Source organism: Salvelinus alpinus, chromosome 4 (assembly GCF_045679555.1).
Source record: "Salvelinus alpinus chromosome 4, SLU_Salpinus.1, whole genome shotgun sequence".
Taxonomy (NCBI): Eukaryota; Metazoa; Chordata; class Actinopteri; order Salmoniformes; family Salmonidae; genus Salvelinus; species Salvelinus alpinus.
The window spans coordinates 48,359,699-48,383,187 of NC_092089.1; the positions used below are offsets into that span (position 1 = coordinate 48,359,699).

Here is a 23,489-nt window from a genome sequence, read left to right on the forward strand (position 1 = left end):
GCGCCACATTGCTGATACTACAGCATCCAAGGTGGACTGGGGCTTCCAGGGATGGAACGGAGGACGGTGAGGTGGAAGCTTGGACATTCTGAAGAAAGCTTTGGACAACCAAATTAAAATGTGTCTGTGTGATCACTAATGGCCATAACTATTTATTTGTCCATAACTACAGTTTGAAGATCAATCCATCACCTTAAAGTGCCATGTAGTTTGTCAGATTATTAGAAATATATTTAGCTTAGATATGTTACTGATCATGAAAAGGCAATTCATTTCGGTAACAGCTTCATTGCCTTTGTTTAACTGCTGCCAGTGGACCAGTAACTTAACCTACATTTAACAACTACCCAGTCCTCTAACTTTGAATACTGAGTGGGAAAATAATTCCTTACCTTTTAAATAAATAAGACTGTGTTGAAATATGGCAAAAAGTCAGTACTTTGGCTTAGACTGCAATTTGTTTACACTTGATTTTCAACAGAGATGAGTGATGCACCATTCTAGAATCTAGAACACATTTATTACAATAGAATATTTTATTTTCTCCCAGCCTGGGTGTACCATTTGGTATAAAATCGATATTTTCTTAGAAAGTACAATTACTACATAAAAGCACAACTCAGAACGTGTACGAAAGATACAGTAGTAGGTCTAAATAAACAAAAGTAGTTTGTATTACACAATTTCTGTAATTTATCTTTGTCCGTCTCATCGAGTCAAGCATATCGTGTTTTCCTCGTTCTATGTTCAGTAAGCCATAACACAAAAGGATGGTTATGTCACTGTGTAAACGTCACCCCATTCAATTGTATTGCCGGTGCATTCATTGAATTCTTGTGAAACCAAACTAGCAAGTTGTGCTGAAATTCAGGACATGCATACAGCACGAAGAGGGTGGACGTGCGCTAAACTAACTCTTAAACTCTCTGCCGACCGTACTATTCATTACTACAAGCAACAGCAAACAGCTGGTACATCACTTCCTGTACTAGTTCTACATGTGAAGTGTGGCTGAAGAAGCTGCATTTCAACTTCGAAACGCAACTCGAATTGTGAAAGGGATGTTTAACAATGCCGTTGCCTGGAATAAAGTAGTAACGGAACCATTGCGCTATCCACGAACAAGAGGATTGGATTGGTAAACACCATTTCGTGCGTTTAGTTGGTAAGCTGGCCACAGTTTATTTGTGTATCAAGCTAATAATGCTAACTAGATAGCCAGCTAACGTTACGTTAACAAATCATGCCAGTGTATGAAATAAGTTAGCTAGTCGTTAGCAAGCTAGCAAAGTAGAATGAAATGGAGTCAGCGTTAGTTTGCCGTATTTTACAGCTTTCTCCGTCACAGTTGCTAGTTGGTGCGTAGCTAACGTTGTCTATCTAAAATGTTAAGTATTTATTGTGGCCGCTTTAACAATAGTTGTTTAGGCAAGGCTCGAGCCCAGGTAAGTTAGCTACGCCAGAAATGGTGGAATCTTTGGTTACATCATCATGACTAATACAAAATCTAAAGTAAGACTTGAATGGTCTAATAATGTAAAAACTGATTCGTTTACTGGACACCATAGTGGGTGTGTGTGTGTGTGTGTCTCTGTCTGTAGGCTACATGCTATTGTTGCATCTGTTCAAGCAAGGAATTCTTATTCCAAGGGAATAGCTGGGTGATTTTATTTATTTAACCTTTATTTAACCAGGCAAGTCAGTTAAGAACAAATTCTTATTTACAATGACGGATTTAGCAAATACGTTAGGGTCAGATTTTAAAGATGTTTTATTTATTTTATTAATCACCCTTTAAGTAAAGACTAAAACATGTCTGGATTTTAAGAGTCAACTGGAAACTATATACATATGTGCATAAGCCATTTGCTACCATTTAAAAAAAAAATTACACACACAATATTCTAATCTAAGTATTTTGTCATTACCACCACGACAAGCAAGTTATATTAACGTTTTTTCAAAAGTGTGTGTGTGTGTGTGTACGCGCTTGGTTACTATGTATATGAATAGTGAATAAATGTGAATAGGAAATTCACATTTTGGTGCCGGGAAATTATAGAAAAATAAAGGTAAATATGACTTGAGAATATATTTTTATTGAACGTCATTACCAAGTAGGCTATAATTTAGGCAAATTATGTAGACCATTTTATTTATGTATTTAGGATACATTGTATGCTAGCTGTTCAACTGGAGTTAGCATGCTAGAATCCCTGCTATTTATGACTAAATACTGTAAAAATGTCATGATGTTAAGGAAAGAATGTGGTGATAATGACAAGGTATTAGTTCATATATTTTTACTAACCTTAAGACCTGAAAAGAGAAATTATACATATGATCATGATTTAAGTTTATATTGGAAGCATTTGCTAAATAAGACCATTACATTTTGTATTATGTTAGGATGATTGAGGGATTTTGATGTCTATTTATGTGACTTAATATGGTTATTACTGACTAATTATTTATTCTATGAGATGCCCACTAAATCAACCAAGGAGAGGACAAGGACATACACTATATATACACAAAAGTATAAAAATAGTGGATTCTGCTATTTCACCCATTGCTGAAAGGTGTATAAAATTGAGCACACAGCCATGCAATCTCCATGGACAAACATCGACAGTAGAATGGCCCTTACTGAAGAGCTCAGCGACTTTCAATATGGCACAGTTATAGGATGCAACCATTTCCAACAATTCAGTTCATCATAATTATGCCCTGCTGTTATTGTGAAGTGGAAAGGTCTAGGAGCAACAACGGCTCAACCGCAAAGTGGTAGGCCTCACAATTACACAGAATGGGACCGCCGAGTGCCGAAGCTCATAAAAATTGTCTGTACTCGGTTGCAACACTCATTACTGGGTTCCACACGGTCTCTGGAAGCAACGTCAGCACAATAACTGTTCGTCGGGAGCTTGATGAAATGGGTTTCCGTGGCCGAGCAGCCCCGCACAATCATAAGATCACCATGCGCAATGCCAAGCGTCGGCTGGAGTGGTGTAAAGCTCGCCGACACTGGAGCAATGGAAACGCGTTCTCTGGAGTGATGAATCATGCTTCACCATCTGGCATTCCGACAGACGAATCTGGGTTTTGCTCAATGTTTGTTCTTGAACAGACATTGAGGTACGTTTGCTCCGTTTGCTCCTGTTTTGGAGGGTGTGGCTTGAAGCAATGAGTGCTGTATTTAAAGGGCAGTGGCCATGCTGACAGCGTTCCCGAACCCACAACCCAACCCCTTCCTGTTTTTCAACTGGTCGTTCAGTACAGCACCGTTTATGATCAATTTAATGTTCCAGAATGTAAAAAATGTACTGAGCTCTGGCCTGTTCGTACATGCATGCAATGTGATACTTGGAGGTGTCTCTCCGTTTGTGGAAGAGACCGCAATGACATGCTTCACCTATTTGGGCTTTGATGCCTTCAGTTTGATGCTAAACGTGCAAAAACAGGATTTTAACAACATACTTACAACCGTTAGCAAACTGTTTACACAAGCAGCCAACCAGTGCTGTGTGATTATTCATTTAATTAATTTCAACAGGTATTGGACACTTTTATTTTTTTTAAAGGACACTTCAGTATTTTGACAACAAAGCCCTTCATCTACTTCCCCAGTCAGATGAACTCATGGATACCATTTTTATGTCTCTGCATCCAGTATGAAGGAAGTTGGAGGTTGTTTTGTGAGCTAATGCTAACTAGCGTTAGTGCAATGACAGTCTATGGTATCTACTAGTATGCTAGCAGTTACCATAGACATCCAGTCATTGCACTAACGCTTGTTAGCAATTGTGCTAATGCTAGTTAGCAACTTTCCAACTGAACACAGGGCCATAGAAATGGTATCCACAAGTTCATGGGACTCTGGGGAAGTAGATAAAGGCTGCCAAAATCCTGATGTATCCCTTTAAGGTCTGAAGTGTACTTGCCCATTAGCCAAGTAAGGAGTAGGCTATTGGTTGCCTGTCAGATATGATCACTTGCATGCAGAAATTAAATATTCTGTCTTTTATGTGAACATAATGAAAGAACCACACATTTTTATGTTGTATGGTTTTCAGTATAAACTGTTACCTGCCCAATGGAACAACCACAGAGCAGGCTCAATTTGCATGGCTGCTCAGTTCACTTGCCCCAGGTGATAAGGCAACCTGTTATGTCAATCCCTGTTGATACTTGTGGCTGTTTCATTAGTTAGCCTTCCTATTTGTCGGATCCATTGCTGACCCTGCTCCCTTTCTGTCCAACCAGCGCAAGACGTTACATTTTGCCCCAACACAATCTAATAATGATGTTGAATCTGTCCCAGGCTGCCATCTATTTGTTTTCTGCCCAGTACTCTGGAATGATAGTAGCGGTGGAAAGGCAACACATTTGCCGTTCATGTGTCTGTGTGACTCTTAGTGTCCATTTTGTTATATGTTTACGTGGTTATCCTCAGTTTTTCTGGTTGGTCCCTATGGTTGTCATTGCTTAGCTACTGAGCCGTGCAGCTTGTCATCATGGTTGCAACGAGGGCTGTCCCAGAGGTGTGTGGTGTGCTCGAGCCACAAATGAACTCTGCACTATGGAAACTACTCAAACTAGTAACTACCCAAGCAGCAGCAAACGGTAAAGGAGAACCAGAAGAAGCTATAGAGATTTTTTTTCTTCTCTTCAGCAGTGAGCCTGTCCCAGTGGACTCGGACCTGAGGGAGCAGCTAAAGAGACATGTACCAGCTGCACTGACGATGAATGGACAGTGTGTTGCTATGACAAGGGCGCTAGCCCTCATTAATATGCTGACACTTTTTTTCACACTGTATGCTAATGTTTTAATTGCCTGGACCTGTTTGGTTGGAAGAGCTAGCTACTGTAACTTTGTTGGCAATTTCATGTATTTTTTTTTTTTTTAATGTTGGGTTGGCCTTGTATAAATGAAGTGGTTATCCAAGTATAAACAGGTTCCCCTCGTCTTGGCAGTCAAGTAAAGATAATGCTGTTGTCACGAAGCACATTTTCTGGTGCATATTGATGCTCAGAGCAGTGCAAACTAAGCTGGTCTCAGGAAAAGAGGCTTGAGCCAATGTTGATACCACAGACTCTGGGAAGGAGCCTAAGTTTTTTAAATGTCCTAGGCTATATCACAATGGTCATATCACATCCTCAGGAGTCAGGAACTGTCCTCAAGGATTTCAGTTGATCAGTTTAGTAATTGAATACGGATAGCTTGTTGTTGTGTTGTCACCTTACACCTGAGAGTGGTAGTGAGCCGAGGGGAGGGGGAGCTGTTTCGTCTACTCTTTCCCCTCACATGGTTTCTGTTAGCTTTGTTCATACCGTATCTTCTTTCCTCCTATACGCTCCCACAGGGTGATAACGGGTTTGTTGAGCAAGAGGTGACCCATGGAGATGTCTTGTGACTCATGGCAATAGATAAAGAATGAGCTAGTGACACTTTAGATAATGCAGTGGATATGATCAGTAACTTCATCAGACAAGCTTGACAGGTATAGTATTTGCGGCAGTTTGCTTGGTAAAGGAACCCTGTCGGCAGGTGATATGTTGGTAAGCTTCTTTTGACAATCTGAGGTGAAACGTAGCAGAAGTCTGCATGACTCTCAGTGGAGCCTATCTTCAGTGTCTAGAATTGAATGTTTCTGAATAGAGTGCAAGGATTTGATGGCCTTTTCCGCCCAAGCTCCAAAGCTGTGTTGGAGCAGATTTGCAGACTACAGAGAACACAAGGTTAAAGCTGGAGAGCACAGTCTTCCACAGCTGACGTATGAATGGATCGATGGATGGATATAGTACGCATTCCCCTAATCAGTCGAAAATGGCAACTCTCCAGTCCCTCACCCTTCTCTTCGTGTCTGGCATCCCGCTATGTTCCGGCGGGTTAAGGCTTTGATTCACAGGCGGCAGACTCTAACGAAAGGCCTATCAACTGTTTCTACCCCATCCTCTTCCTCCCACTGCTCTGCAGCTCTCCTTTGGGACAGATGCGCACCAGATGTTTTCAAGTACTTGGCTACATATTTCCACTTTCCTCTAATCTCTCCTAATGCTCTGCCTGTCTTTGTTTTCTGCTGGGGGGGGTGCCGTCGTTCTATATTTCCCAGCAGTCTTTTGAGCTGGCTGGCTGACTGCTCCCCTCCCCGTGAATGCGTGTCTCTCAGTGGGTCCCCTGTGCCTGGCCGACTGACTGGTCGCCTGCCTGGCTATGGGCCACGCATGCATGGGATCCTGACAAACCAGCACGCTAACAGAGATTTCTATATACATTTCGCATACTTCTCGCTCTCCCTTTGCCCCCCTTTCCCACCTCCCCATTTCTCTCTCTTCCCTCGGCCCCCTCGCTGACTATTATTCTCGCATCCATTCCAGTGAGTGCGTGTATGCATGTGTACGTACAGTATACATGTAATGTTGATGGCTCCAGGCAGAAAAGGATTGTCCCATATCTGGCCTGTAATCTTTCATAGCTGCCATCACTCAGTCTAAAGCGTGTGCTGCTGTACAGTCTGAAGAGGGGCGATGTGAGGAGGTGGAAGATGTTTGTTTTGGCTGACTCGGGCATGCATGAACTAGTCATGCTAGTTCTACCTCTTTGACTTTCAAATGTCGAGACTCGAGAGAGCGAATGTAGCCTAGATTGAACGCTGGTGAGACGAGGGAAAAAAACTAAACTAGCCACTTGCATTGGGCCTACTCTCTGCTTCCTCTCTCCCTCTCCTTTTGTCATTCTCAGATTCCCTCACATAACATCACATAGCCTGAGGAACAGGGACATCTAAATCAAGTCCCTGGCTCTTTTTATATGCATGCTAAGAAGGCAAGGCCCTGGCTTTGTCAATGGAGGTGACAGCTGCCAAGTTGTTCTTCTACACTGTATCCCAGGCAGCAACCCTATATCCCATTTCAAGTCGGTACTGCCCCCGAGAGCCATAACCGGGCTGGGATGATACTATACAGACCCTGTTGATCAGCCGATTTATTCATGTAAACACCTGTGAAACTGCAGTAGACATTGGACATACGGTGGTATAGTATCTATTTAAACCATAGTAAAGGAATGGTATCGTGTTTGTTCAAAGGATTTAGCCTCTACGCCTATATGGATGCTGTTGGCTACTCATTTGAGAGGACTGACCTGAGAAGTTCAACCTTCCATCTGCTCATATTTCTAGTTGCTAAAAAAAGAACTCTTCAACTTCTCACTCCCTCCCTCTTTCTAGCTCTCTCCTTCCTGTCCAGTATCTCCTCATTTTGCAGACTCTTTTTGTACTCTCACCCTCTTGTCTTTCCATTTCTCTCTCTGTGTTTTAATGAACTTGTTTCCTCCTGAGTGTGAGGTGGCTTGACTGGGGATTAAGGACTATGGAAGCTGAAAAGGCGGGGTAAGGGAGATTACTGTTGAAACTGATGTGCTCACAGTTGCAGATCACACACATATCACACATATCATTAATTCCGTTATGAAAATGTGGCACCGGACATTTTGACCAGCAGCACTTTAATTTACCAGACATTGGAGAAATGTACCAAACCCATATGCATTGGGTGCGTAACCTGATTAGGGTGTCCACCCACTGTGCTCAGAATCACATTTAGAATATGGTAATATTAATAATATTAATCTTAACAGAAAATATAAGTTGAGGATGCAAGGACGTGTGTACTTACCGTGCAATTTGAAGATGTTAGATTAACTGTCCACATTTACTTTTTCTCAGCCAACAAGATGAGAAACGAACAAAAATCACTAGCATAGGCCGAGCATGAGTTTCAAGTTTGGGGAAGCACATTTTCACCATCAAAATGCACCATTATAATAAAGCATTCCATGCGTCATCGCATTTGCAGACTTATGTAAGAGAGCCTACAATTCGTAATGTGACTGGATAGTAATTTAGGCTAACAATATAACTCAGACTGCTCAATGCATGGCTGAGCGCGTATGATGTAGAGGCCTTGGCTATAGGCTATATCGGATACTTTTTTTTTTTTTTTGCATGGGAAACCCATTTCATGCACTTCTACTGCACTTGATATGACTGGAGACATTAGCAGAAATATATACACAAACTCAGCAAAAAAAGAAACGATTTAAAAAAACTTAACATGTGTAAATAGTTGTATGAACATAAGATTCAACAACTGAGACATAAAACTGAACAAGTTCCACAGACATGTGACTAATAGAAATTTAATAATGTGTCCCTGAACAAAGGGGGGGTCAAAATCAAAAGTAACAGTCAGTTTCTGGTGTGGCCACCAGCTACATTAAGTACTTTAGTGCATCCTCATGGACTGCACCAGATTTGCCAGTTCTTGCTGTGAGATGTTACCCCACTCTTCCACCAAGGCACCTAGCCCTCACCCTCCGATCCAACAGGTCCCAGACGTGCTCAATGGGATTGAGATCCGGGCTCTTCGCTGGCCATGGCAGAACACTGACATTCCTGTCTTGCAGGAAAGCATGCACAGAACGAGCAATATGGCTGATGGCATTGTCATGCTGGAGGGTTATGTCAGGATGAGCCTGCAGGAAGGGTACCACATGAGGGATGAGGATGTCTTCCCTGTAACGCACAGCGTTGAGATTGCCTGCAATGACAACAAGTTCAGTCCGATGATGCTGTGACACATCGCCCCAAACCATGATGGACCCTCCACCTCCGAATAGCTCCAGAGTACAGGCCTCGGTGTAACGCTCATTCCTTCGACGATAAACGCGAATCTGACCATCACCCTTGGTGAGACAAAACTGTGACTCGTCAGTTAAGAGCACTTTTTGCCAGTCCCGTCTGGTCCAGCGATGGTGGATTTGTGCCCGTAGGCGACGTTGTTGCCGGTGATGTCTGGTGAGGACCTGCCTTACAACAGGCCTACAAGTCCTCAGTCCAGCCTCTCTCAGCTTATTGCGAACAGTCTGAGCACTGATGGAGGGATTGTGCGTTCCTGGTGTAACTCGGGCAGGTGTTGTTGCCATCCTGTACCTGTCCCCGCAGGTGTGATGTTCGGATGTACCGATCCTGTGCAGGTGTTATTACACGTGGTCTGCCACTGCGAGGACGATCAGCTGTCCGTCCTGTCTCCCTGTAGCTCTGTCTTAGTCGTCTCACAATACGGACATGGCAATTTATTGCCCTGGCCACATCTTCAGTTCTCATGCCTAAGGCAGGGAGCAGGGACCCTGGGCATCTTTCTTTTGGTGTTTTTCAGAGTCCGTAGAAAGGCCTCTTTAGTGTCCTAAGTTTTCATAACTGTGTCTTAATGACCGTTCCACAGGTGCATGTTAATCAATTGTTTATGGTTCACTGAACAAGCATGGGAAACGGTGTTTAAACCCTTTACAATGAAGATCTGTGAAGTTATTTGGATTTTTACGAATTCTTTGAAAGACAGGGTGGGGGGGAAAATAATATATATATATTAACAAATTACAGGGTAGCCTACTCTGCTGACACTAACAATCAATATCAACTACGTTGTCCATATAGGCCTATGAGAAGGGGAGGCACAAATAAAATATGACATCCATCTAAACTGGAGGAGGAAATTCACCAAAAACTTCCAAGTGGCAGTGACCCAACAATGATAGTGAATATGCACGGTGCACACTCACCAGGGATATGGCTGATGCTCTCCGCTGGTCCCAATAAGATTAGGCTATGGGTCTACTGTTGTTCTCTCAACTAAAAGACAGCTTAGAGTCTTTTCATTGTCTTTACAGCATTAGCCATTTGCTTTCCACACTATTTTCCCATAATTTGTATTTTGAAATATTGCGATATCCCTGGCTGGGCCCCTACTTTTCACTGACTGTCGCAACTCAACAATCATATTTTTCCTTTTAATTTATTTAGCACATTTTTCATACTTTTTTGAAACTCCGCATTGTTGGTTAAGGGCATGTAAGTAATCATTTCAAGATGAAGTCTACACCTGTTGTATTTGGAGCATATGATGAAACATTTGATCTGAAATTATCTATTTGGTATTTGCAGCACGCACTGCCAAAATTGGGTGGGCTTCCTTTCCTTTCGACTGTAGGCAATGCGATTTTTAAAACGACCTACAACTTGTTTTTTAAGGCTCGGTTCAGCTAATGATCCTCTGTGGAATACTTGTCCCGAAGCCACTCCTGCGTTGTCTTGGCTGTGTGCTTAGGGTCGTTGGAAGGTGAACCTTCGCCCCAGTCTTTCATCAAGGATCTCTCTGTACTTGGCTCTGTTCATCTTTCCCTCGATCCTGACTAGTCTCCCAGTCCCTGCTGCTGAAAACATCCCCACAGCATGATGCTGCCACCACCATGCTTCACCGTAGGGATGGTGCCAGGTTTCCTCCAGACGTGACGCTTGGCATTCAGACCAAAGAGTTCAATCTTGGTTTCATCAGACCAGAGAATCTTGCTTATCATTGTCTGCGAGTCCTTTAGGTGCCTTTTGGCAAACTCCAAGCGGGCTGTCATGTGCCTTTTTTACTGAGTGGCTTCTGTCTGGCCACTCTACCATAACGGCCTGATTGGTGGAGTCCTTCAGAGGAGCTCATTGCTTATTTAAGCTGTTGCCATGATATGGACTTTACCCAAAGAGGGCCATCTTCTGCATACCCCGCCTACCATGTCACAACAACTGATTGGCTCAAATGCATTAAGGAAATAAATACCACAAATTAACTTAAGGCACACCTGTTAACTGAAATGCATTCCAGGTGACTACCTCCATCAAGCTGGTTGAGAGAATGCCCAGAGTGTATAAAGCTGTCAAGGCAAAGGGTGGCTATTTGAAGAACCTCAAATATATATATATTTTTTTGGTTACTACATGATTCCATATGTGCTATTTCATAGTTTTGATGTCGTCACTATTATTCTACAATGTAGAAAATAGTAAAAAATAAAGAAAAACCCTTGAATGAGTAGGTGTTCTAAAACTTATGACCGTGTGTGTATGTGCACGTTAAAACTATTTTTAACAGGTTGCATTTTGTGCAATGATTGGGCTTATAATAGTGCTACTTAACAGATTTTCCACTAAAAGGCTGTATCTGTATGTTGTGCGTATGATACAATTTAATTCTACGAAGTTATGAAAATTAACCCATAGACCAATAAGCATGACTGGTCAAATGTATTATCATCAATGAATTGGCTAAAAAGCATGCAAAGTTCATTTATCAGTGTTTCGATTCTTTACTATTTAATTTTTTTACGCCAAAAGCCGGCTATCAGAAACCCTGCTACATATATTATTATACACGCACACACCCTAGTCCGTTGACTCTCATCCTGTTTTCTGCAACTCTGTATCTCTCGACCATTCTGCCAATCCTCGGGCTCTCCATGTGGGATTAGGATTAGAGTTAGTCTGAGGCTGGCGTCTTTAATGAGCACTAATTGATCCATGAGTGCCGACGTGTCGGGTATTCTCCAACAGCCATTGCAAGGACGGAGGATTACGTGAGCACAAGTAGCAGGACCGTTTAACTACCCGCGATCGTTCTATGGTCTGTCTGATGTGGTAGTAGTAGTACCTAGCGCTAGATCTCCCACTGCTTTTTATCTTGATTCGCTTCAGCTTCTATGAGCTTGTTTCTTTCTGCTCCTCGGTTGCTGTCAGTAGTCTGTCTGCGAAGGCGTCCGTATTGGAGCCCCAGTTATGCCTGATTCCTCCTGGCTCTGTTTTAGCTGAAAACAAACAAACTGATTGTTCCGGCTGTGCATAATTTGTTGTAAACAGTTAGTCTAATTGGGAAAGATGCTAGCAGCAACAATGGATTGTTTATAGGATTTAAATCGTAACAACTTCTTAACCACCTACCCCTCTCATTGTCTTTCAGAGCACCATTCTCGTGATTTGGTCCGAGCCCCTGTCCGTCAGGCCCGGTGGACCCCTTCCCCTTGGAAGCGTCTTTCAGCCCAGTGTGTCAGTCAGAATGGGACAATAGCCGCAGTCGCCATCGGACCTCCCCCTTTCTCTTTTTGTTCTCTGTCTGCCCCGTCCCCACACCCTTCCCCTAATACTCACCTACACACACACACACACACACACACACACACACACACACACACACACACACACACACACACACACACACACAGACCCAGCCAGCCCCTGACCACTCCTCCCACTACTGGTTTTGGTCCACTCCCTCTTCCTACCTCTCTAGGCAGCCAGCCTTGTCAAGCCAAACGAAACCATTATCCTCTGTAAAAGATAGGCAGCTGTATAGGCCCCTATCCTCCCTTTGTTGGTGGCTGTTTGTTTAAAGGGCCCCCATGAGAGTAGCGGCTAGAGAACACAAGGCAGCACAACAGCACCCAGTCAGCCTTTTACTGGAAACAAACGAACTGTGGTGGTGGTTGGGACACTGATGGAATTCTAGTAGCATGATGTTGGGCTGGCATCGCCACCACACGCCATCGATGAACCAGAGGGCCACCAGCAGACTTTGGAGATCGACACATCTCAACTTGTGGTGGGACAAGAGGTTGAAATAAAAACATTTTTTTTTCAGGATATTTTTTTGGCCTTTTTTTGCTTCTCCAGTGATCAGCTAAACCAAAGTGCCTTTCTTGGTTTCTCACTGTGCTTTTACTATAACCTTGATCTAACTTCATATTACACTCCAATATCTGAAAATAATATCTAAAAGAAACATTTGAAGGATTTTGCACTTTTCATTCATATACCGCCATACCCATTGCCTGTTGCACTTGTCATATCATACAGTTGCACAGTACTGACAGTGCACACTTGTTTACAGTAAAAATATACACCTCCGTACCGACTTGACAATCCCACCCCGTATTTCACCCAACCACAGCGTTCCTCTAGTGTAGGTTGCTAGGACTAACGAAGCCAAACATATCACCAAACTCTCTTCAAGTTCCTTGTTGCGACACAGAGCCGGTAACATGGCGACGTGGCTACAGTCAAAATGGCGCTACCTGTTCATGTTCCTGGGTGTCCAGCTGGTTGTCATGGCGCTGCTGTCCCGCGAGGGTTACCACAAGCGAGTGTCGTACTTCATCAGGATTTTCCGCAAGCTGGAGACCACTGCGTCGGGGACGTCCGGTGCCGGCTCGCCCCACGCAAGCAATCACACGGGCGGTGACGTCTACGCCAACTTGTCCCTCCTGGCCAAGGCCCACGGCCGGGGCGAGGACATGCCCTACTGCCCCAAGACGTCTCCCCTGATAGGTGAGTTCACACACAGAAGTGCTAGAACTGGCAGCCCTATCTTATTTCTGAGTTCACCAGCCGCTGTCTTCAGTTATCCTGCCCTCCCCCCATATCTCTTACTTCATTCCCTCTTCAGAAAGAAACTGAAGAGGGAATGTTTTTTTATAATGTACGCCAGAACAATACTTTCTCGTAAAATAAAGTGGCTCAGATACTTGATTAGTGTGCCAGAAAACGTAATGTGAAATGTGGGCAGTCAGAAAGCCTCGGTTGGTTTGTTGTAGAGGGGAATTTCCGAATAATTCCACACATGCAACTGTCCTTGCTAGTTAGTTGGCTACTGATCTGACCAGGTTGGATGGGTAGCGGGCTTGCCAAATCCTGGTTGGAGAATTCTGTATTTCCTGCTCATTCTGTTGTGATTCCGGGATTCCTTCAACTAGGATTTCTGGGAAAGTTACCAGAATTTTGAGTAGACATGATATGGTGGAACCTTGGCTTCACCTATACAGTCAGGATTGGATCAATGTTCAATGATGACTCCTAGTAAGGGAAGGAAGGATGTGTTTTGACTTTGAGATCATTCAAACTGAGCCGAGACTTGGTGGCGGCTGACCCAACAGGAGAGTTTGTTGTACGCTTCCACTAGAGGGACTGAATATACTTGTGTTCAAATGGTCAGTTTACCTTGTGTCCAACTTCCTACTTTTTTTCATTGAAATGTGGATATACGCACTGAAACCAAGAGATTTGCCTACAGGAAAGGCTCCTACACTGTTTTGCTGTGCCCTTTTATGTTCCACAAGTATTTGTTTGCTGTGGTTACTGACTTTGAAGTGACAAACTTCAAAGCACATAGGCTACATAGCCTAGGCCTACGCTCCCCTACATTTATTTGGACAATGAAGCTAAAACTTTTGTCTCTCTACTGCAGCATTTTGGATTGGAGATACAATGTTTTTACATGAGACGACAGAACAGCATGGATAAAAGGGGGCAAGCTGCATTCTGTACTGTCTCATGTAAAAGTTTTAATTTTTTTCCAAAAAACCCTGTTAAAATGAGTATGCTAGCATGGACAACCTACTGATTTTGAATTAATTGGTGTGTGTTATGATAGGTCTAGCAATAAAATGCCGTTATGACATCTGGCTTCTTCTCACCCCGTTTCTCTTTTCAGGTGGACCGATCCACGTCAACTTCCCCTCCGGGTTGACACTGGCCCAAGTGGCGCGGAAGAATCCTTTGGTGGTCCGCGGGGGGCGCTACAGACCGCCTGACTGTGAGGCGCGGCACCGCACCGCCATAATAATTCCCCACAGAAACCGGGAGCACCACCTGAAATTCCTCCTCTACTACCTTCACCCATTCCTACAGCGACAGCAGCTCAACTACGGCATCTACGTCATCCACCAGGTGAAATGCATATGTGCAGCCACACACACACACACACACTTTCAGAAGGTTCATTTTTAAAGGGGCAATCTTCAGTTGCTACATACATTTTTGGATGTACCCATTTGATTCTTGAACAATATAACTTATAAATACCTCATGAGCTTAGTTCAACTGTCACACTCCATGAGAACCCAAAATATAAGCTTGTTTTACTCCAATGTTTGTAAACAAAGTAAATGTAAACAAACACTGTCTAGCCTCAAAACATGGTTAAAACTATGTCATGAATGGTCAGTCCTTGCATCCATAGCTCTATGAATTGGAGTGGTTACACACTTCTCCAGCCCCCTCCTTCAGCCTTTTACCGAAATGGGTTCATGAAAAACACTATTGTTTCAACTGCTGATTGCTGTTTTTAAAGACAATTTTAATGTTATCAATTGATTGTGCAATCTGTAACACAGCCTATCCGTATGAAGATGTTCTTTACATTTCCTACAATTGACCAAAAAAACATATTCAATTGGACTACCTTCTAGCTGTAGTGGTGAGGCCAAGTATACATTCAGCGTAGATCAAAACCACCCTCTGGTGTCCTAACCATGGAATCACACACAGCGTTGTGGTTGAAAGATGCTCACCTGAAGGCTTAATCTTCTTAACAACTTGTAGCAATTCCTTTGCTTACACATTAAACAGGCACTTTGTCTTACCCTCACACTGTTAGTCAAGTTGTCACTGCCTGCTTGTTGTTTACCTGCAACATATGAATGCCAAGCTAACCTCTACCAAGTTAGAGCCAGGTTCATTTTGAGATGCGAAGGCATTTATCATTAGAAAGATGTTACAGCATCATGTCTAAAGCATTTATTCATGACTCTGCATGTGTGCAGTATTTTTGGATAACCAGTGCCAGATTGCACTCCGCTCAAACAAGATAATGCAGGCTAGTAGCAGTTCAAGCATCTGCATGTCTTCAGCTGTCATTGTTTCTCTCTCACACACACACACACACACACACACACACACACACACACACACACACCGAACCACAGGGACAAATACTACTCATGCTATTGACCTCAGTGATGCTCTCAAATGTCATATCTTGCCATGGATTAGGTGTAATCCTCCTGAGATGTTTTAAATCCTAATTTTGTGAATATTATTAAACCATTTGAGTTTATGCTGTACTATTGTATCAATTTACAGTTGAACAGTTGTACTGTAAATGATCAGACTATTGATTTCATTGTATGTAGACTACACAATTCATTTCCATGTTGAATTGTTGCGGGTGACTAGGGTCTGGTTTCAATGATGGACTCTTCTGGCATAGAGGAACTAGTAATTCGATAAGGGGAAGAAAAAAAATCCGGACACTCCCCCAACAAATCATGAGGCAGACATGCCAGAGCGCTGTATATCATTAGTGGATACTTTCACTGCTCTCAGGGCAGGTCTGCCGGCTTTGACTAGAGGAAGTAACTTTTCATAGCAGGTTAGGAGCATTAACGTAGCAGGTTAGGAGAATTAGGTTAAGGTTAGGAAAAGGGCTAGGGTTAGCTAAAACGTAGAAATTGTCCCTGACGTGACTTGAAAATATGTAGCTACAACCAGCCCTGAGACCAGTCTTGGTTTCCACTAATGCGATCCACGGTGCGATTCAAAACCAAAGTTTGCAGGCAAAACCTTTTGCAGTGGTTTTAATAATGGTAGTTGATGCAAACTAGCCACTTGCGAAATGCACTCGTTAAAAATAACCTCAATGATCTCCTTCTTGCTAGCTACTATGTAGTATTTTTTTTATTCAAGCAGATAAAGTAGTAACCTGGGCAGTGACGTAGTTCCTCTATGCCAACAGAGTCATTGAAACTAGACCTGTGTTGCCCAGGGTCGACTTTACGAGACCACTAACAGAGAGTAAACTGTATAAAAATGAAGTCGCACACTCCATATATTTAATGGGTTAACCCCATTACCCATTATTGTTGTATGGACACTATGTCATTGTGTTGTCATGTATGGAACCACCGTCAGTGTTTACACTATATTCATTTAGCAGCAGGGGCCCAAATATGATATATGCACCAAATGGTCAAAAGTATGTGGAGACCCCTTCAAATATGAATTCGGCTATTTCAGCCACACCCATTGCTGACAGATGAAATAATATTGAGCACACAGCCATGCAATCTCCATAGATAAACATTAGCAGTAGAATTGCCTGTACTGAAGAGCACAGTGACTTTCAATGTGGCACCGTCATAGGATGCCACCTTTCCAACACATCAGTTCATCAAATTTCTTCCCTGCTTGAACTGCCCCGCTCGACTGTAAATGCTGTTATTGTTAAGTGGAAACGTCTCGGAGCAACAATGTCTCAGCCGCGAAGTGGTAGGCCACACAAGCTCACAGAACGGCACCGCAGAGTGCTGAAGCACGTGGCGCGTAAAAATCGTCTGTCCTTGGTTGCAACATTCACTAACGAGTTCCACACGGCCTCTGGAAGCAACGCCAGCACAAGAACTGTTCGTCGGGAGCTTCATGAAATGGGTTTCCATGGCCGAGCAGCTGCACACAAGCCTAAGATCACAGTGCGCAATGCCAAGTGTCGGCTGGAGTGGTGTTAAGCTCGCCGCCATTGGACTCTAGAGCAGTGGAAACGCGTTCTCTGGAGTGATGAATCACTCTTCACCATCTGGCAGTCCGACGGACGAATCTGGGTTTGGCGGATGCCAGAACGCTACCTGCCCTAATGCATAGTGCCAACAGTAAAGTTTGGTGGAGGAATAATGTTCTGGGGATGTTTTTCATGGTTTGGGCTAGGCCCCTTAGTTCCAGTGAAGGGAAATCTTAACTTTGTGGCAACAGTTTGGGGAAGGCCTTTTCCTGTTTCAGCATGACAATGCCCCTGTGCACAAAACGAGGTCCATACAGAGATGGTTTGTTGAAATCAGTGTGGAAGAACTTGACTGGCCTGCACAGAGCCCTGACCTCAAACCCATCAAACACCTTTGGGATGAATTGGAATGTCGACTGCGAGCCAGGCCTTAATCGCCCAACATCAGTGCCCGACCTAACTAATGCTCTTGTGGCTGGATGGAAGTCCCCGCAGCAGTGTTCCAACATCTAGAGGAAAGCCTTCCCAGAAGAGTGGAGGCTGTTATGGCAGCAAAGGGATGACCAACTCCATATTAATGGCCATGATTTTGGAATGATGTTTGACAAGCAGGTGTCCACATACTTTTTGTCATGTATATCTTTATCTATTTATCGTTCTGCTGAGACAAGCTTTTAAATGGATAGTCATTAGCTCAATGACTGGAAGTCTATGGGAACAGCTAGCATGTCATTGTGCTACCACTTGCAGCAATGCACCGCGCTACCCTTGCCACCGCTGCTAAAAAATAAATCCTAGGGGAAATACTGAACGTTCATATTGATTAACCTATTGTTATTTGTATAGAAACCATGTCAAGATTTTAATATTTTTCGGTTGCTGGCGTAAGGGTCTCTAAAAATAAATAACTGTCTGTTGTCCCTCTTTAGGCTGGTAACTACACGTTTAACCGGGCCAAGCTGATGAACGTTGGATTCCGAGAGGCCATGCGGGAGGAGGACTGGGACTGTCTGTTCTTCCATGATGTGGACCTCATCCCTGAGGACGACCGCAACACCTACATATGCGACGCCAACCCCAAGCACACCGCCATCGCCATGGACAAGTTTGGATACAAGTCAGTCTATTCTATTTATTTTATTTTGACTTTTTCCCCTCATGGTTTATTAGTTACTCTTTTCACTGTAAGTCTCTTTTGGATTTTCACAAGTTTATTCAACACAAAATGTATTCCATTTTAATTGTGAATACTCTAGTTCTTTCATTGTGTGGCTTCACTAATTTCTGATTTCACTTGTTCCTTATCTGATCCTTCATTTTTATTTGAATCTGCTGTCATTCTCCTAGGCTGCCATACAAGATGTATTTCGGAGGGGTGTCAGCGTTGTCTCCACTGCACTACCTGAAGATGAACGGCTTCCCCAACAACTACTGGGGCTGGGGAGGAGAGGACGATGACATTGGAGTCAGGTGAGAGGGGGTCCTTGGGAGTTTTGGGGGTGGAACATTGAGCCAATTCATTGAGCTATGGACCAATTGTGGTTTGTTCTGTCTAACAAAATGATACAATTTAAAGACACTGAATAACCCTATTTATAATTGATAATAACTCAATTAAAATTCCTTTCCTTCCCTCTCTCCCATTCTCAGAGTATCCCTCGGAGGGATGTTCATCTCTCGTCCATCGGTGAAGGTGGGCCGATACAAAATGATCAAACACAAGCTGGACAAGGGAAATGACGTGAACCCCAGGAGGTATGGTACAGGACTGACACACATGTGTGTGCATTGCATGCATGTGTTTGTGTATGGCTGAGATCCATTCAGTAGTGTGACACGTTCAGATTCTTTTAAATAGAATGTGCTGCCTATCTGTACATTTCCATCTGCTCCCCTCTCCCTGCCTCCCCCTAGGTTCAACATGCTGGCCAAGACGCGTCAGACGTGGAAGCTGGACGGCATGAACACGGTGGAGTATGAGGTGCTGTCACGTGACTACTTCCCCCTCTACACCAACATCACTGTGCACATCGGCACAGAGGCAGGCCTGCATGCCACGGCCCCCAAGATCCCTGCCAAAGCCCCAGCAAAGCCGCCGGTCGAAGCCCACGCTAAACCTCTAGCCAAGCTCCAACAGAAACAACAGAACCACTGACTTGGACCAACTTTACCCACTCCACTCCCATCCACCACCCTCTTGCCGCCGACTCTCCCCACCTAACTTATGCCTGGGAGCAGGGATGTGACAGAGGGGCCCTGGGCCCTTAAAGCGCTCCTTTCTTTGCCTTCACCCTTCAACTGAACCTCATATCAATGCCTACAGGTGGCAGGTAGCAGGTAGCCTAGTAGTTAGAGCGTTGGGCCAGTAACCGAAAGGTTGCGAGATCGAATCCCTGAGCTGACAAGGTAAAAATCTGTTGTTCTGCTCCTGATCAAGACAGTTAACCCACTGTTCCTAGGCCGTCATTGTAAATAAGAATTAGTTCTTAACTGACTTGCCTAGTTAAATAAAATAAAATCCAGTCGGGAGAGGTGGGTGGCTCCCCCTATTGGACTAGAGGCCATTATACACACACATGCCTTTTCCTTCTGTTCCTTCCTCTGATCTGATCAGCATTCTCAACTGAAACTTTATCAATAGTATAGCAGAGACTCTGAACTGAATACCAATGCTCTCCACTGCCTAGATAGAATCTATGGGCCGAGGCTTTGTCTGTCAGTGTCTGTCTGAATGAATTACTGTAGCATTCTCCACCCTAGTTCTGATTCTCCAGCTATATCTCACCACTCCACTGACTTTGACTCTATGAAAGGGACTTATGGTAGAGGGGAGGAAAAAAGACGGACTCTATGAGTTTATATCGCTGCCGAAAACCCCTGTTGCCTTAGAAAACCTGTCTTGTTCTATTTGTCCTTTTTAGTAGAACTTCAGGTCGAGAGTTATGAATGGAACCGGTTTCTAGTGATAGATAGCGAGATTAGGGGATAGAATAAATAAATGAAAAACCATTTTATGCTACTGATATTGCAATAGCATATGGGTCTTTCTGCCAATTAGGTGCCTTTTTGAGTAGTGTAAAACTTGATTTCACCCAATTTTAACATTCTGCCATAAAGAGCACATGTTCAAAACACATTTTCCCATCTTGAGGTTAAATTAAATACATTACCATAGTAAGTGCCAAATAAAGTAACAGGGTTGACCGTAACAGGGTTAAATTAGCCATAAATCCCCTCGTGACTGAGGGAATGGAAGCTTGTTGTGTGCAACAGGGAGGGGCAATGTAATGCAAATTAAATTGTTCAAACATTTCTAGCCTGTCTATTTATGGGTAACAGGGTAGACGTGTTATGTTCAACCTGCTCTGTTTTCCACAAAAAAACACCAGAAAATTGCCAAAAAGAGTAGAACCAGCTCACCTGCTTGTACGCTATGATTTGACTAGAGAAATATTTACAAAGGAATTTCACCATATTAAAACGAGAGTTTTTACTTTAAAATGAATCACTAATCACATGAAATAATGAAGTCTTCAGAAATTACTTTGTCAAAGCAACAAAATAACTAGGGCTTTCAAATTAAGTGGGTTAAAATCTTCCTAGAAGTCACAGGATGCTTAGAGGGAAATGTCAAAATGCAGAATTTTGGCAGTTTAAAAAAAATAGTCTTTATTCATATTAAATCAGATTTATAAAATGTTCCATGTGGTCAGTATTAAAGTGCACTTCATTTAATATTACAGGCTTTTAATATTTGTAACAGGCACTAATTTCGGAACGACCCATATGTAACTGATTTTACAGTTTAATATGATACGAAGTGAAGCTGCTATCCTGAATATTGACAGGGGTAAGTGCTGTTTGCAGTTAGCATGGTAGTCACCCCCTGGGCCCATCTTCATAAAGTGTCTGAGTAGGAGTGCAGATCTAGGATCAGGTTCTCTGTGTTCATATCAAATTCATTATGACCTTAAAGGCAACCATGATCCTAGATCAGAACACCTAGTCTGAGGCACATGCACAATACAGGCCCTGAATATCAGGCTGATTTATTGACGGATTTTCTAACAGTAGGTTCACAGTTCTGGCACAGCTTTTTGGTATGGTTGGGTTTCATCTTATCGCTACAATCAGAATGTGTCTTTTCTCCAGTTATCTCCTTCAATCTCTAGATTGCATTGATGTGGGGTTGCATTTTGCCTTGTGTCAAATAGAATAGGTGCGGGTGAAATGATCAATGCACTGCTTTCAGGTGGGCTGGCTATATTCACATCAGAATGGTGGTTTGTCTTTTCCATTTGTGTTTTTTATGTTATTGTTTATTACCTTATGGAGCTTTTATGTTGGTTTCCTATGATTGTCAATGTAGCTTAAAACTGAGGAATTCAAGTCCTAGTGGGCTCTCCAGAGTCAGAGACTTGGGATCTATTTCCATACTCTAAATTGGCTGAAAGGTTTGACAACCAGGAGAGCTGAAAACCAGGAACTTTGTCCATGGATGACCAGAAACCACTATAACTAATTAGGTCTATAAACGGAATCAGGCACTGGAAAGTGACATGAAAACCGGTGCCCGTTGACTGTGTAGTACACTCATTGGTTGTACTTATTCTGCTGAAGCACTGATTTAAAGATTGATGTAGGTACACTGGGTTAGCATTTACAGCATTTCCCCACTAGCCATTCTTTCATTTTGTGCTGTCTAAAATCTGTCACCCCTATAATTCCCCAGTGCAATGTCCTCCTCACTGCATGGCTTGTCCTCTGACTTTCCTCTTTGCACACTGTCTGGACCCCCTGACCAATATGATTGTTTAATCTAGATCCCTACTGGGAATTGAACCTCTGTGTGTGCGCATCACATAGAGGACTCGGGCCTCTTGGCTGAAACCAAAGATGGCTTAGAGAGAAAGCATTGGACGCCTGATAGTTGTGCTGGCGGATGCATGCTGACATGGGAATAGATGGGATTCCACTTACTCCAGGTATGCTGAGTTTTGTGTGTGCGCTACTATCTGATCTAGGAATCTCTTGGATGACCTGCTTCACTATGTAGGCTATTACCTTCTCTACTCCATATGAAGCCTGATTATGCATGACACACAGACCCTGTATTAGATGAGCGGAATGTACAGAGAACCACACACAGACCACTGACATGACTTCCCATTTGAGTCTCCTGAAGCATGCTACAGTGTATGCTTGTGTAGTGATTCGTAAGACATATGCTACATGCACCATGTACCTTTAACACTTCATGCAGTGGTTTATTACATCATATCATGTCTATTTGTTTGCTTCAGTTGATGTATAACTTGACATTCACTCCATTGTGATGTGGATATGCTGTCCAGGGTGACGGCGCCAGGAGATGGAGCTCACCGCAGGGCATTGAAAATGTAACAAGGACAATGTGATACTGTATTTCTGATTGAATTCCTCCTCTCTCAATGAAGTCTGCACAGTCCAGAGTGGCCTTATACAACGATTAATAAACAAAAAGATTAGTCAAACACCGGTGAATTGGATAAACTGAGTGTGATACCATTTCTGTTGCTGAATATGGCTCTGGTTGACGGTCTTGCAAGAGGCCATTTTGTACACTATTGTAAATAGTCTGGCTGACAGCTCTCGGTCACAGCTCTTCGCTGTGTAGTCACGTGGGTCGCGTCAGCCAGGCTAGTTGTAAAGAGGCTATAACACAATCTATTTGTGGAAAGTGACTTATTCTTAAGAGTAACAACTTCTTGTCATAAATTACAAAACAAATGCTTTTTACAAGGGGAACAGCGTTAGAGAGCCATGATGTACAGAGTCAAATGTATGACATGGTGCTAAAGATGCAACTGATTTACAAGAGGAATAAGATTCTCAGAACTGATAGTTTTTTCACTCCAATTGCCTCTGTACACTGTCACCTAACCAGATGTGCTTCATTGTAGCCATACTGTAACATGATGTAGCATTAGAAGAAGTGATAGTACATTCAAGATCATCCCTAAATCCTTACTCAACTGTAACTCACTCCAGGGTTTCCTTCTTGCCAATGCAAGAAAGCATTTATTGTTGATATAGTTAAAAAATATATTTTTGTCTACTGTAGTGGTAAATTGTCACTTGGATACGTATAGTTTCACTGGACATTAGAATGATTAGATTCCTTAATCCCACCTCCCAAATATAATATTCACCCTCTCTCCATAAACATGTCAGACTAAGGGGAGTGGCCCACCCTCTGGAGAAGCAGTCAAATCAACTATTTCACAAACACTCATAACCTT

The 23,489-nt window shown here is 43.1% G+C and overlaps 1 protein-coding gene across 1 annotated transcript; it reads left to right on the forward strand.

The window, feature by feature from the left end:
- The first annotated feature begins 769 nt into the window (after positions 1-769).
- Positions 770-22,721, forward strand: LOC139573816 (beta-1,4-galactosyltransferase 3-like). Its single transcript, XM_071397709.1, has 7 exons — positions 770-1,165; positions 11,842-13,205; positions 14,368-14,603; positions 18,138-18,325; positions 18,556-18,678; positions 18,859-18,963; positions 19,123-22,721. Exons 2-7 carry the CDS (start codon positions 12,920-12,922, stop codon positions 19,361-19,363), a joined length of 1,179 nt encoding a protein of 392 aa, XP_071253810.1. The 5' UTR covers positions 770-1,165; positions 11,842-12,919; the 3' UTR covers positions 19,364-22,721.
- The last annotated feature ends 768 nt before the right edge of the window (positions 22,722-23,489 follow it).

Excerpts from the sequence above, each read along its gene's own strand:
- LOC139573816 (XM_071397709.1), top strand. The coding sequence starts at position 12,920 with ATGGCGACGTGGCTACAGTCAAAATGGCGCTACCTGTTCATGTTCCTG. Across the intron at positions 13,206-14,367 it reads CAAGACGTCTCCCCTGATAG|GTGGACCGATCCACGTCAAC; the intron begins GTGAGTTCACAC and ends TTCTCTTTTCAG. Across the intron at positions 18,964-19,122 it reads AATGACGTGAACCCCAGGAG|GTTCAACATGCTGGCCAAGA; the intron begins GTATGGTACAGG and ends GCCTCCCCCTAG.